At 44.3% G+C, this 16,297-nt stretch overlaps 1 protein-coding gene across 7 annotated transcripts in view; it reads left to right on the top strand.

Moving 5' to 3' along the window:
* The window catches only part of Rdl (Resistant to dieldrin), a 118,424-nt gene that overhangs the window by 35,247 nt on the left and 66,880 nt on the right, over window positions 1-16,297 (top strand). For all 7 annotated transcript variants that reach the window (XM_043431102.1, XM_043431100.1, XM_043431101.1 and 4 more), the window contains exons 2-3: window positions 9,082-9,176; window positions 15,966-16,033. In XM_043431102.1, the coding sequence (XP_043287037.1) occupies window positions 9,082-9,176; window positions 15,966-16,033 (163 nt within the window). The remainder of the gene's footprint in view (window positions 1-9,081; window positions 9,177-15,965; window positions 16,034-16,297) is intronic.

Genomic DNA, 16,297 nt, shown 5'->3' with positions numbered 1-16,297 from the left:
TATAAATAAATGTAAATTTATAGAATATCGAGCTCTTACGTTGCAAGCATTCCACGCTGATTTCTCACACCATTTTCCCTCCGTTTTTCATCTTCCCCCCGCGTCCGCTTCTCGCCTCGGCCCTTTCGGACTTGATCTGTCTCAAGCCACGAGAGAGCCATCTCAGTGAATAATCGATAGGGCACACTGCGCACTCGGAATAAATACAACTCGATGTCCCGAGGCAATCGCCGATCAATTTTTCTATTCTACCGTACGCGTCCGAGAACAAAACAAAAATGATATTTAACGACTGCTAAATGTGCTTGCTGGGAAAGGGTGCGATAAGGGAATACGTGTTTGAATAATAAACCTTTCCACAGAGCTCTCCGATGCTCCATCAAAACTCTTCATGAAAGTAAAGAATCTTACGAGGCAATGATTAATCATCATTTTTTCCCGTTCGATCTAATTCTCCAGCTTTTATTTCCAAGTATAAAAACTAACGAAAACAAGATCGGTTTAACAGCGGATTATGGAGAAAAACGTTGAAACGATGACGTTAATAATTCACGGTGTCTTATCGTCCCGGGAGAAAATCCCGGGAGTTTCAACATTTCTAAGTCAGTTTTTCCGTTCGGTATGGATATATGTTCATAGCACGAGAGTACACTCATACAGAACGTATATAAAGGTACAAAACTATCTGTGGAAATAAATGAAGAGCGAAAGCTCTGAACAAGTAAACGTTGCCCGCAAGGGGGATGAAAAATCCATAGGTCAGACGTCGCTGGTTGGATGATTCGTGAGGTCGAATACTCTTTTTCCTCAAAGAAACGAACAGAAGTGCTGGAAGGGAAGAAAAAACTGGAGGGGAAGAAAGCTGGGGGGGGGAGAGAAAAAAGGAAAAAGTTGGAAAAGTCTCGGGAGAACGAAGCCTCTCGAAACTTATAAATCACGTGATCGAATTTAAAGGAAAACGTCAAACACTCGAGAAATTCTGTAAGGACAAACGACAAATTCGTCGAAAGCTCCGCGTAGCTTTTTTCTTCCTTCTCCTGGCATTATCCGTCTTCTTCTTGTCCGCGTCATAAGAGAAAAGTAACAAACAACTTTTTATCTTTAAATCGCGAGGAAAAGCACCATACCCTTTCTCGTAACTGAGGAAAAAAATTTCCAAGTACAATGCGAGAGGCACAAATTTCCTTAATAAATAAAAACTTCTTTCCCTTTGCGGGAGAGATGCGCACAGCTCTCTCTCTCTCTCTCTCTCTCTCTTTCTCTCTTCCTCACTCCTCGTAGCAATTGCTTCGGGTAAGTATTCTTACCCCGTTATATTTTCTTTGGAGAATCTCAATCTCTCGTAAATATTAACTTGACGTTGAGATGCTCCCGCGTCTCTCTCTCTCTCTCTCTCTCTCTCTCTCTCGATAGTGGAGCCGGCTCTTCCATCTCGCAATATACGTATATACACACTCCGGATGTTTTTCCCTCGGAGGCTTCGCGTCCTCGCTCTTACTTCTGAAATAATATCAAGCTTCTATATAACGTAGCTGCGTTGTGTATCGTGGCACAGAAAATATCCGGAGTGGATGTGTATCCGTTTGAATTTTCCTTGTTTTCGTAACGCTTATATTACTGTTATGTTGATTTTATTCAAGAGACTCTCATCCCTCTTGTGGGATTATTCGAATTCGAGAGGGCAAAGTTCATTTCTTCGGTCTGATAAATGATAAGAAAAACAGTGTGTTCACGTGTTTGATCGAAGCTTCAAACAATTTCTCATCGTTTACAAGCCTCCTGCTGCGAGAGCGAGTGACCTTCTCCCAGTAGGGTTAAAAGAATCGAAGGACTTGGAGAGATCCCGAAAAGCTTTTCCCATACAGAGGTCGATCCCGGGCATTAATCTTACACCGAAATATATCACGATCCTTCCGAGATACGTGATTGGAGCCATAATTCAAGCCCCCAAAGTGTTAACACCTGTAAGGCCTGAAAATGGGAAAAAGTGAGATAAAGAAAGTGGAAAGAAAGGGATCGAAGCGACGAGCAGGTGGAGATGTCTACATGCATTGAGCCCAGGGGTTAGGAGCCGGGTCATTCGGTGAAACTGAAGTTTCGACGCGGGGCGAACAGTGTACAGGGGAAAGGGATTAAGAAGCTCGAGGATTACGGTCGACTCGCTTCGATTCCGTAAGGGAGCTCAGGACAGATCCTATTACTGCAACAACTTTCCAGCAGTTGGGTGCGAGGATAGCAGCACAGTTGGGGATTCGGGGATGCTGATTTCACACAACTCTGTCCACTCGCTGCCTCCTTCTCCACCTGCATACGCCGAGCGCCCCCGTTTACGTGTATACACTATCGTACGTTCTGAGTCGGAGGACCAGCTGAGACGGGGGATGCCGAATCGTTGTGGGAGAAACTCAGGACTCCGGTTACCCAGGGAGCCTTTGATCGAGATGAAATTCTGTCTTCTTGTGTTGAGAGAAAGAGAACCAGATGGAACGTCCTTCCATTTCTCTTCATCCGCGCGCATCGACGTTCCAAGCACCAGAAACGGTGCGACCTTAATAAGGCATTCTCGAGCTGTAACCGAGCCTGCGATTTCTCGGCTCGCTCCATTCAGCCTGTCCTCACATTCGTGCCCCAGATCCTCCCCCCTTCAGCTCGCATTATTACATCGAATTATAGCCTACGTACTCTCATCCTCTATAATACAAACTGACAAGAGCACACGTACGATTCAATTTCCTTGCCTACTAATCATAACAGGGAGCCAGAGATGATAAGGGATGCCCCTTAAAATCCACCGTCCAACTGCAAGGAAAGGCTACACTTTGATACCACATTTTTGCAGCGATGCTTCCAGCTCTCATTGCTCGCAGTAGCTTTTTCATCTGCTGATGAAAAATCATCCCATTCTCTCACTTGTTCTCCCTCCTGCTCAATATTCTTGGCAGTATTAGAGACACTCGCGTGATCCATCATCGCGACTTCGAGTGGCTGAAGAAATACTGACTGTAAACGAGACTCTGGAAGCTGCCTGCGCACAAATGATACTGAAATAGAGCATCCTCGGGCTGCCAGAAACAGTAGATCGGATCTCGAGCTGGAATACGGGCGTCTTGTGTCTCGATATGTTTGCTGCGGAATTATGTGCTGCGGGAACAGCAAACGAGGGAAGATGCGAGAAAGCTGAGAACTCTTACGAAATACGATTAGGAGAGAAAACTCTTGCGGTTCTCTCTCCAGACCCTTCGAATTCTTCGTACAAACTCATCTTCGGATCCTGCACAATCAAATATTGGCTTGATGCTCTTCTCCGATGTTTCCAACTTCCCTCGCGGTGCCCTCCGACCGATCTTTCATCATGTGCCAATCTTCTAGCACTCCTTCATCCTTAATTGGCAATTTTATCTTTCGATGGATACAAAATATTCGCTCGTGGATTATAACAAGCGGGACGGAAATTGGACTTGGAGAGGCTCGAATTGAACCAGTTTTTTTTTATCCTCGTGGCATTAAAGTCCGTAAGTACAACGAGCAAATTCAAGGAGGACGAAATTGTCGGAAGAAAGAAGCTCGGGGTTCGAAGTCCTTGACATTTTGACGAGCGTTCAAGAATGCTGATATAACGAGAGACTTTCGCCTAAATATACGAATCCCAAACGTATGTGGGTTTCGAGAGCAGCAGCCCGGAGGCTTTTCAAAGAGGCCGAATTAATGGATGATGGAGAAGGATTCATGAGATTGGTGGACATTCGTGGATGAACGTGCAGAGTTAATTCAATTTGTGAAAATGTCATTGGGTGGCCTGACCTTTGTACAGACCGCACGGGCTGATCCGAGCTTATCGGACCTCGTGATCGAATCTTCAAAGGGCCTTGACACCGTGGATATGGAACCGAATCGATGGATAATTTGAGTGTTTTTAAACTCGTGAATTCCGATAAATTTTTCATGATCTCGCTCTGTCGACGCTGCTGGCGAGCAATAAAATAAATCGAACTAGCGAATCGGCCTGAAGAGAATTGAAGAATTAATGGAGGCTAAAGTGAAGATGGAAGTGAATGAAACGGATGAAATAATGATGAAGGATCATCGCTTCGGCTGTTATTATTAGAGCTGAAGCGATAAAATAAAAAAAAAAAAAGTGGGGAAGGAGTGGTGTACTCGTGGGAGAATGAGAATAACGATTCGAGTTTTACAATCGTACGGGGCTCGCGTACTTAAGCTTGATGAAGGACGGAGGAGAGCACAAAGATCTTACGATCGAGTTAAGACCATTCTCACCAATGTTCTTTCCACCATGAACGTTAGAGTCCCACAAATGAAATTATATTTCGTAACGTTGGCTCGTTCCCTCGCGATGAACCGCGCCGGAGAAGCGTTTCCTCTCAGTTCATCGAGGCGAGGGCCTCGCTGCTCTTAAATTCGTACACATCTCGAGATTCGATTCGCAATACCGATGAATAATTCAATTGGAAGTTTGTCAAGAGGTGAGTCCGTGTGTATAGCGAGCGATGCTAGTGACTTCTTAATTACCGAAGCATTCGACGGCAGTGGTGGCTAAACTAATTAAGCTACTCTCACTATTCTCCGTTCTGCTTCATCCCCCAGCCCAACTTCCAATGTTTTCCTTCTCCCCTCTCGCCCCGGACTCTCGGGACACGCTAACTCGACTAGAGCGAAAAGCCAAATGGTTGCACAGCTATCCAATGACGTTCGAGCCCCCCTCCGCCCTCTTTCTTTATCCACTCTCTTCTTGTCTTTGTGTGTACTCACCTAAAAGTCATAAATTCTCACCAGAGAGTCTCGTAGAAGTCCTGCACGTTTCGCAATGTCTCCGCGTGCTATATAGACCTCTAAACCCTCGAGCACACTAAGAAAGGCGATCCTTAGAGTTGCGAGGTCCTCGAGCTTTCTCTTCCACTGCGCTCGACTGGATAGCTATATAAGTTGGAGCAATACACGATAGTGAAGCGTCCCAGTCGATTAAGCTCTTCTTTCATCTTATCGAATCATCCCTCAACGATTCCTCTCCACTTGCAACTTCTTCAAGAGAAGTTCAGAATGAGAGAAAAGGAAAGAGAGCCAAGAGACAGAGTATACTCTGCCACTTGAATCTCTGGAGTTTGCCAATATGTTCTTTTTGATGAAAATACCTGGGGAACAGCTTCGCCTTGTAAGTCATCTTCGCTCAGAGAATAAGAGAACGTTTAAAGGCTGCTCACTGTTGTTAATCACTTGATAGCACGTACGGATTATCAAGACTGATTAGAAGGAAACATTTTCAAGAGCGATCCGAGTGATCGAGATCCGAGAGATCCGCTTGACTCGATCTCTCACCTGCCCCCCTCAACTGACACGAGATTCACTATCTCTTCCGGAGCGGCACTTCCGCGAGCACTCCAGAGACACAAGAAGAAGATCGTATCCGGTGTCCCAAGTACTCATCCGCCATCGGATATCGATCGTTAATTTAATGAGATTCTCATTGCTCGCCCGTGGGAGCTTCAATCGGTAATTGCTTTAGAATCCACTCGAATCAACAGATAAGTTCGACGAGCTTGATATACCTATACTCCCACTCGCTCCTCCAGTTTTCCTTACATCGACCAAGGCACTTTCTACTGAAACAAAACTGTCTTGGCTCTCTGATCAGCCAAGACTTCAGGCTACCCCTCGTTCTCTCTCTCTTTCTCTTCTTTCTCTTTCTCGGTTTCCTTTTTACGACTCTCGAGTTCTTCCACAAGTAAAATCTTCCCAGCATTAAATCGAGGACGCGTAAACTGTCACATAAAAACTGCATCTATAAGAGTGCATCGACATACGCTGGGATCTCGAGTCATTTTATCTTGTCATTTTCTAGTGGACGTGCATTAGAAGTTCGACTATCTCGATGAACGCCTCTTCACCGATGCATAATAACGCGCGAGATATCGGAAACTCGGTAAACAGAAGAACGGAGTATACGTATATGCAGGGGAATGCAACTTCGACTCGAGGGCCAATTCCGAAAAGTACACTTCACTTTTTCATCACCCGGCTGAAGGAGTGCCTTGAGATTTAGCAATAACGAAAACGGGTTTTACCAGATTGCCATCTAGAAACGACGCCTTCGTGCTCTTGGTTTTCTTCCTTCGAACAATTCTGCATATTTGTTGGTAAACGAATCGACTTTTATCCAACGAGAGTATTTTTCGTATTATTTTCCCTTAAAGCAGTTCGTGCACCGAACGATTTTCTTAAGAAAGTCTTTAAATTAACATAGAGTTTAAATGGGTAGTCGACCGAGACGCATATCCAATTTTAAAGGGTTCGTCTCATTGGTTATTTAGGTAAACGTGTGTTTAAATATAAAGGAAAACACACAGGGATACAGGGACATTTATTTTTCCAGATAACGAAGGAACGTTTCTTACGAAGTTTATGAAAAACTTACAGACGATTGTTTTACTAGTAATAAAAATGTATTACGTTAAAGATTGAACGAAATTGTTAATGAGCACTCATATAAAGTCACATTTGCTCATTTCGGCATGAAACATTTCAATTGAATTTAAAATGAATTGCGTGAAACATTTCATGTTTCACGCGATTCTGAGTCGACTGAGACAAAGTTGTAATGACCGAAAAAAAAAAAATTTTCAAAGGCAATAGACTATGAAAAAATTCCGAGGTTCGAAAATTTTCGGAAATTTCAAAAATCGAAAAAATGACCTCAAACGATGGGTTCGAAACATGTTTCACGCGATTCTGAGTCGACTGAGACAAAGTTGTAATGACCGAAAAAAAAAAAAATTTCGAAGGCAATAAACTATGAAAAAATTCCGAGGTTCGAAAATTTTCGGAAATTTCAAAAATCGAAAAAATGACCTCAAACGATGGGTTCGAAACATGTTTCACGCGATTCTGAGTCGACTGAGACAAAGTTGTAATGACCGAAAAAAAAAAAATTTCGAAGGCAATAGACTATGAAAAAATTCCAAGGTTCGAAAATTTTCGGAAATTTCAAAAATCGAAAAAATGACCTCAAACGATGGGTTCGAAACATGTTTCACGCGATTCTGAGTCGACTGAGACAAAGTTGTAATGACCGAAAAAAAAAAAAATTTCGAAGGCAATAGACTATGAAAAAATTTCGAGGTTTGAAAATTTTCGAAAATTTCAAAAATCGAAAAAATGACCTCAAACGATGGGTTCGAAACATGTTTCACGCGATTCTGAGTCGAATGAGACAAAGTTGTAATGACCCCAAAAAAAAAAAAAATTTCGAAGGCAATAGGCTATGAAAAAATTCCGAGGTTCGAAAATTTTCGAAAATTTTCGAAAATTTCAAAAATCGAAAAAATGACCTCCAACGATGGGTTCGAAACATGTTTCACGCGATTGTGAGTCGAATGAGACAAAGTTGTAATACCCGAAAAAATGTTAGTTGATTTGTATAAACTCACATTTACTCATTTCGGCATTTTGTTTCTTCTTAGCTCGGTCCATTCCTGTCATTTTGTCTTTTGTTATTAATACTTTTTTCTTTATCCATTTCCCTTTGCGCTCTCTAAAGCGATTTTTTACATAAAAAAAACTGTAGTATTTTCGCCAGAGACGAATGAAATTTCGGGTTCAGTCAGTGGTGGATCCCCAATTAATTAATGGCTTGTAATTACATTCGCCAAAATATAAGTTCAAAAAATCGGTTCCATTTAGACACCCATAAAACACGATCCTTCGGGCATGATCTACCTCAAAGTTCATCTTTTCGAGTCTCGAGCATGGCTTCTGTTCTCCTGGAAATTGAAATGAAGTCCCAAGTATTTTTCCACAGTATTTTCATGCACACTGCGATAAGAAATTTGTTGGTTCAACGAAATTTCGGTAAAACCAGCGAGACATGAGGAACAAGCAAAGTATAGTTTGACTCAACAAAAGTTTGCTTGATTCAAACACCTGATTCACTCGCTCCAACGGACGGTCTCGCATATCGACACTAGCAACGTTGGATCAACGAACTTTATTCTGTCGACGACGATTTGTTGGTCCAACAAGAATGTTCGTTGAACGAAGCGCTCGTGAGAAGAGAATAAGGTGAAACGTGAGCAGAGTTCGGTGCATGCGTTGCGATTAGAGAAGCTCGAGAATTAAGGCTGCCGAGAGGTCGGAAAGAGGGTTCAAGACGAAAGAGGAGCTTGAACGAGAGGTGCACGAGCCCGACGTTTATCGGGCTAACGTCGGCCTCCGTATAAGAACGGGGTAAGCGTTTCTTAATGCGTCATTACGGGGGTTGTTTTACTGGCGTCTTGCTTTTGCTGCTTAGCGGGCTGTGAATCACAATGACCCTTGCGCAAACCTCTTCGCGTTTCATGACACTCTGCGAACGTACATTTAAACGTTCTATAAGAAAATGCAGCATCTGCTAGTATAAATATTTATACCCCTGCGCATAGTGACTGAATGAAAAAAAAAGGAAAAAAAGCGCTACGATGCGAAGATTGCAAGCCGAGTTTATAGCGTTATACGTGACAGGTTACGATCTCGTTACGTTTGACGTACAGAATATTGTATTTTTTCGGGAAAGCACAAGCATCCGAGTCTATTCCAAGTTCTTTAAGCACAAAACGACCCGAATTACCTGACAATAAACAAACAGGAGATAAATGATAATGGCGAGGAAACAAAACTGATAAGAAAAATCGGATAAACTTTGGAAAGCCGCGCGAACTCAAACTGTGCCCAACTTTTTTCTTCGACATTCCAAGACCCTCAAAGAATTTCTTGTGACTCACCAAAGTTTTCCGAGGCCTTGAAATTAAAAAAACTTCCCGAGAGCCGCCCCCACACTCAGGCGATCGGGCACAGCCACTTTACAAACCTGTCATTTGACAGAGGAATCCAGAAAAGAGTTTTCTCGCGAAATGTCGTCGGGGAAACGAAAACATTTATGTTGACACGATTCCAGCACGCTCGCTGCAATTTTAACGAATCGAACCGAGAGTTTACCTGCTCACATTCTGACAGGATCTCTCTAAACAGTCCCACCGACTGGCAAAAGCTGAAAGCAAGTTAAGAGAATAACGAGAATAATTTATTTGGTTACAGCGGTGGTGGGAGCATGTTCGGCGACGTCAACATCTCGGCGATCCTCGACTCCTTTTCCATCAGTTATGATAAAAGAGTAAGGCCGAACTACGGAGGTGAGTACCAGATTCGATCTTCCTGATAACACGGTTGGCCTTCATTCCTGTTTGTCGTGATCATTTATCGTTACGTTAAATGACTGTGACGAGGGCTTGACGCTGAAACTAATGATTCGTTGCAGGGACGAATATAGAGATGTTTATAAACGTTTTTAGAGTTCGCGGATTCACGTTGATAGAATTTAAAGAGGCCTGTCAAAGGCGCAGTGATCAATTTTTGAGAATCCCTTATTTCTCGTTAAGAGACAAATTTCCGATTATATTTTTTGGCTCGAGGCAAATTGGAAAACGTGAGATGGAGGAAAAAAATAAATGCGCTCTTTATTTCATTAATAAAACTGAAAAAATAAGACTAAAGTGCTTTTCGACATGTCACGGGACATAGGACACAGAAATGAAACCATCTCAAAGTACGAGTGGTGCTGAGACCTGCTGAAGCCATCGAGATACTTCCATAAATATATGGATGAGGGGACGAAGGAAATATGTAGATGTTTAATTGAAAACGGGCACGAGGCATGCGCAGCGCACCTAAATTCGTAAACGCGAAAGAGTATAACTTAAATTCCAAAGTAAAAAGTACACATTTCGTTGCTGCGGATGAGATTTTCACCCTGAAATGTTAACGTATCAAAAGTGTGTCAGCCCCCGAGCAAGCGAAGTCTCAGAGGCTAAGGGACGCCGGAATAATGGATGAAAATGATTAGGAAAGCGTGCGCTTTTATTGCCAGTTCGTTTTGCCCCGTCGCGTTGTCTCCGCGCGCGGTACACTGTGCAGAGAATTGAAAGAAGGGTGTAATAAAGTCTGCTGAGGTTAAAAGGCTCGGGCGCTCTCGCAGATGTTCCGCGACGTGGTCCATCTCAGTACTTATTCATTGATTTTTCTATTCGCTGTATTCGGCTCTTACTTTTCTCGTGCTCTCTCTCTCTCTCTCTCTCTCGTTCCCTTCATCTTTTATCTAACTTCCGTTGGTCGAAGTCGTAAACCCGCACACAGGGAATCTCCCGAAACATTCGGATTCGGAGCAATCTTCTTTAAAAGTTTACGAGGCTTGCATATATAATATTGTGGACAAGAGTAAACACAGGAGACACGAAGGAGGGGGCGCTGAGCAGGGCGAAGGGGGAGGGGGGTACACGAGTCCAGGAAAGCCAGAAGGAGGGGAGGGGGGTAAAAAGGAGATATTGCGAAATGATAAGAAGTGGAAAAAGGTGAAGTGGTGAGGAAGAGGGAGTGGGAGAGGAAACGGTAAAAGGATGGGAGGGTGGAAGGGAGAGGAATAATACGAGCCAGACGAGCGAACGATGCGGCTTGGAAGAGAATGAATGCCTCGGGAAATACTTTTGACACCGTTTACTGCCTTCCTCTCCATTTTATCTCTCCCTTGTTTTCTATTATTTTTTTCTCTCCTTTGTGCATTATTTTGTATTTCTTTTTCGTTCGTCTCTGTTCGTTTTCTTTTTTCTTTATATTTTTGGTATGCATTTGCTGCAGAAGGATAGAGCGAAATAGTGGAAACAATGGGGATAGAAAGAAAAACGGGGAAGAGGTATCGTTGATACGTCTGTGAAAGCTATGACGAAAGTTCTCGTTGACTCCGACACGAAATCGCGATCTCTGCTCCCTGCGCGCCTCCTGCTCCGCCGAGCAGCATTACCCGTCTATCGGGGAGACACATTCTCGCCGAAAAGGGTGCGATGTGGGAGCTCCTTCCCTCGCGCTTGGCTTTCCCAGTCGAGCGAGCTCAGTGCCAATCCCTTCTCTGCAACCGCGCGCACTATAAAACCGGTACGTGCAATCGCTTACGTCCTTCTATAGAAGGTTTGCTTTGCACTTGGATTAATTGCGACCTTGTCTCGCTGGGCAATCTGCTACCGTTGCTGCGTGCAAGCGACGTCTGCTCTGTGAGCTTTTCACGTGGATGCCGCCAGCAAGGTAGAGTTCCAACGAACTCGACAATCACGAGCGTTTCAATGTTCTGTCAAAACTGAGTGACTTCAGCTCCGACTCGTCGTCTCCTGAAGTCACACACTTTTGCCAATGTCCTCGTGAGAAGCATCATATCTCCCTCTGATGTATCGATTCGAACGAAGCCATCTGCAGCCTGATTGTGTGCTAATCCACTTATTCGTGGCAACACTCCACTCCGGTTCATTATACTTGACACGAGTCGGTAAGCGTGTCTCTGGACAGACCCTCCTCAGAATCGCTCAATTATTCGGGGGATAGTCGACTAAAAAGGCTCTATTCTGCTGGCCATACGAGCCTCTATATATGCGTGTCAATCGTCGTGAGAAAAATAGAGAGGAGCAGGAGGGAGAGTGCGAGAGAAAGTGATCGATATCACAGCGTGTTCCCGTCGAGAGCGTCGAGTTAATATGGTCCAAATTCGGAGCGAGAATTCCCCATGGGTGAAGATCCATCGTGACACAGCACACGCACTGGGCCAAGAGGGTGAGAATACACGCGGGCGAGAGACAGGGGGAAGGGGGAGACTCAAATTTTCGGAACATCTCGTATAGGGCGGGGCTCCCCCGTTCGGTAAAACTCGGATCGATGTTGGGACGCTCGTTGCTACGGGTTACCGTTAACAGCATCCCCCCCCCCCCCCCCCCCCACTGCCCGAGCTCCGCGTCCTCGCCCCGCGGCCCCTTTGGTCCAACCAGCTCTATGACCCTCTCAACCCCATCCAACGTGCCATCCCCATTCCTCCAACTGCCCTTTAACCCACGGGGTTGCTGCTTTCCACGCGGTATACGCCAACGCTCTCTGCTGGAGAGTCAAGGCCTTTTCAAAATCTCATCTCTCCGCTCTTCTGCTTCCCGTTCACCTCGTCTTATGCTCCGTCGATAATACACCCAACTGTACTTTTATATCGAGGCTAAATTAACCCTCCCGATAACTACGGCAATTGGATCGGTGAGGCATAATACCGGAGGGATGTTTTCACCCCTGCTCCGATGCTCTCACACCGGCGGCTGCCAGGAATTCTACATTTATCTAATTAACGATATGAATTTTTCATTAATTATATGCTCATTGTGGAGTCGGTTCACAAAACGCCTCGGTCCCTGCTCAATCCGTGAAGGCTTCGGGCGAAAAATGTTGTACTATTAGTTTCTATGCTTTCTCAAGCGGAATAAAAAACGAAAAGCTATAAAAAAACTTTTACCGGCTTTTAGACGTGTGTACGTCGCGCTTTTCATTCCATTCCCCTCTCTCTCTCTCTCTCTCTCTCCTTGCCATCCACTTTCACGAGATTCGAAATAGCCTCCGAGCAAATGGAGTAAAAAAGAAACGAAAGAAGCGCGAGGGGGGAGGAAAAAATAAAGGAAAAAAGATGAAAAACGAGAGAGAGAAAAAAGAAATCTGGACCCTTTTCTCAATTTGACTTTTCGAGGGAGAGACAGGGGTGCGCGCGGCAAAAGCTTCCTCGCGAACTACCCTCTTTGCCTTTTTTGGATACGCTTCTCGTTCTCTCGGATATGGTCCATGACGACATTCCCGTTTTCCGGTCACGATCGCGAAAGAGCGATGGCTCTCGCGAATGTACCGCGCCTAACTCCTCTCCTTCTCTCGCGCCCGCGTTTCCACCCCCATCGGCCCCTGTCTTTTCCTCCCGCGCCTTTTTTTTCCTTCATCCCTCGCTATCTTTGCCAGTGCTCCCGCTTTTCTTTATAACGAATATATCTCCACGGTTATTCATATATTCCGTTTTTTCTCCCTTTTCAACTCGGATTTCATCCCTCCCGGAGCAGAGTTCTGCCATCTTTTTTTTCTAACTCGAGCAGAGACCGAGAGCTCAGCGTTCGACCAACGCGGAGACTCCGGCTCTTCCTTTCTCACTTTCTTCTCCCTCCTTTCGCCCCCCTTGCCGCCGATACAGATCGACGAACGTGTTCCGGATTCCTCCGGGAAAATATACCGAGCGAGAGAATAAAAAAATAATGAAAAAAATTCCCTCACGTCATCGGGATACCATTCTACTCGGGGATTTCCTACACTTCGTGATTGAGAATTCAATCGCTAATGAAGGAATCATTGTGGGCTTCTCGAACCCTTTCATGCCGAATTATCGATAAATCTCGAATCACATTTATCGACCCTCACTTTTTTATCCTCACGAAATTTAGAAGGATTATTTTTTATTCAAAAATGACAATGAAACATACGCTTTTCTTATCGAACTCCAGAATACTATAAACCGGAGGAGAAATACAATTGGCACCGAAGATCTCTCTACTTCTCGATCTATCTCTATTGGCTAAAATTTACTACCCTCGCTCGTGTACACGTCGCCGAAGATTCAATAGCCTTCCTGATTGCTTCCTCCTTTCCTACTCATTTCGTTTTTCCCTCTTCGTTCTTCTGTTCTCCTATTCGTTTTCTACCACTTGGAGAAAATCGTGCTTTTTCACCTTTTACTCGCTTTTACGACTTTCGCCTCTTTTTTCCCCTCCTTCTCTCTCTCTCTCTCTCTTCCGCTGCTTTCTCGTCTTTCTCTCAGGCTGATGGCTGTCACGAATTTATTGCATAGCAAGGAGCGCAAGCGAGCTCGAATAAGACACCTCAAATAGTTGCGTCGCAACGGGGATGAATTCGTGGCACACAGACATACCCTTCGAGTGGATTCTCCACGTATATCCAGCCCCGCGATGTGTATGTTTCGTACACTCGTGAGAGACTCAAAGTGGTAAGGCCGACGGTGCGAGACGATTCGATAAAGGGGACCGAGAGAGAGAGAGAGAGAAAGCAAAAAAAGAAAGCTAAAACTAAAATACGTGTGCGAGGTTGAAATCGAGGATAGTGGGCTGGCTGAAAAGAGGCTCGAGAGGTATCAGACTGTTGGAGATTCAATTTTCAATCCTGTCCTCGAAGTCAAATGGAAATAAGTCGCTGTTAAATTGCTCGCACGTCCAAGTCTCCGGATATTTTCATTTGTTTATTCCAACTTTTCGCTACTCTCGAAGGAGTTGTTTGGAGTGGATGACAAATTTCCTTCGATTATAAATTCGAGTAGAAAAATTGGTAAATTTCTGTCGAGAAGGTGTATAATTGAATGGAGAAAATTCGATGATCGAGAAACACGAGCAAGCACCCTCCACTCTCTGGCTTCGAACAAAAAGCTCCGGCGATGAGTACGAATGGCGACGAATTTCAATCAACGCGTTTCCGTTAACAATGCGCGGGGAGCGTACCCCCTGCCCATATTCGTCAACACTTTCGACCTATTTCGACAAGCTCTGGCAGCGTGTAAATAGAAATTGGACGACAACGACCGGCCGAGCAGCTTGTTTTACATTGGATTGTTGCATTTTGAGGATAAAAATTCAACGAAGAAGTGGAACATGCAGGTGCTTATTCCATGCATGGGCACTTCTGGCCGGAGTCGAGCTGCACGTTTGCATCCCAAGCCCGGAGATTCTGAACCGTCACAAAATTCACGGTTCGGATAATCTTGGTAAAAACTTTTCGGTCGAATCGGAGCTTCCAACGAACTGAAAATAAGAAATTTCGAGTACCAAATCCACGAATCTGCAATCCCGAAACGAGAAAAAAAAATCCCAAACATCAAGGCGCGTCCATCGAATACGATTTTCCCCGGAATACGAAAAATCCTTTTCCCTCTTAAGGCAGTAATTGAAGAAAATGAGAACGAAGGACGAGCCGCGTGTGAGTTGAGCGTGGAAGGTCCGATGTGTGCAGATTCAATAAAGCGATGGTGATAGTGACACGATGGCGAGAGTCAGCGCGGTGAGCGCGCAATATTGCGAAATACGAGTCCCTGGTGGGACGTTTGTCACCTATTTTGAGGAAGAGAAGGCCGGGGGTGGAAGTGCGGAGGGAGTTTCGAGTTACAGCATATCACATGTGCGTTGGAGGAGGGGGACAAAGTAGAGAGTGGTGTAAGGGAAAATGTATCTTGTTACGTACGGTGGGGAGGGGAGGAAAGCGATGAATTATTAGTGTTGAAGAAGCGGAAGAGGAATCGTTCATCGCTGATGTTTTATTGATGATAAAATCACGAAAACTATTGTCCCGATAGGAAGGAATTGAGGCGTTCTTTAAACACGTAGAAATAATGGCTCGCTGTGAAAACAGGCGATCCGTTAAAGCCGTTTCTCGAGCTTTTTCGCGAAAGGTCTTCCGAGCTTCGTTCTCTCTTGCTCTTTCGTAGCATGAGCGATTAATTAGGGGTTGTCACGAGGGGGGTTGGCTCAACGAATTAGCGTGTGCGAGCTCGTAATTACTATCGCGAGGTGTAACTAACAAGAAGTGGTTGGAAAGAAGAGCTCGACCTAGTCTCACTCTCTCTCCGGCTCTCTCGGAAGAGTATAAAGTTTCTATAGAGCCCAACATTCCACGATACGATCGTGTAGCTTGTGCATATAAAAGGAAGGCTTGAAAGCAGTGTCTCAGCACCAAGTACCTCGCTGTAACAAACTTATAGAGAACAGCCAAAATAATAGCAACAACCGGGACTGAAGCAAAGGGAATTCGACGAAACGCATTAATTTTAAGCACCCTTCGTTTCAGCCGAATCATCCTGATCAAATAAACTAATAAATAGCGTCACAGATAAAAACAATAAATTCAATAAGACCGACAAATATTCCGTATCGAAAGTTACTCAAAATTGGCAACTTTATCGATAATTATTCGCTTTATTATCGATACAATAATATCAATTAAAATGAGTTTAGCGAAAGCCGCGAACTCCGATTAGGCTGGCTCTCTCGGCCGGCCTTTCGGCCGACTCAGTGTAAATAACATTCCATTTCCAGGTCCTCCCGTCGAGGTGGGGGTCACCATGTACGTCTTGAGTATCAGCTCGCTATCAGAAGTCAAAATGGTACTACTTAGGTCTCTTATCAGTCTCACACTACCGCTGATTCCGTTTTATATACATACCAATATATAATATTCATATTATCATATTAAATATACAATATATATTTACACACGTCATTTATATATTAAAGCTGTCTATATCGAATCCAATTTGACTATAACACACTCCCTCGTTTTATCTATTCGTCAATCATAAACTCGATAGATAACCTTTCACTCCACACATCCGAGACTAAATCGACGTTTTTATCTTTCTTTCTTTATC

Source organism: Venturia canescens, chromosome 10 (assembly GCF_019457755.1).
Source record: "Venturia canescens isolate UGA chromosome 10, ASM1945775v1, whole genome shotgun sequence".
Lineage (NCBI taxonomy): Eukaryota > Metazoa > Arthropoda > Insecta > Hymenoptera > Ichneumonidae > Venturia > Venturia canescens.
The sequence above is the reverse complement of the archived record's forward strand: the minus strand, read 5'-3'. Positions and strand labels throughout refer to the sequence as shown.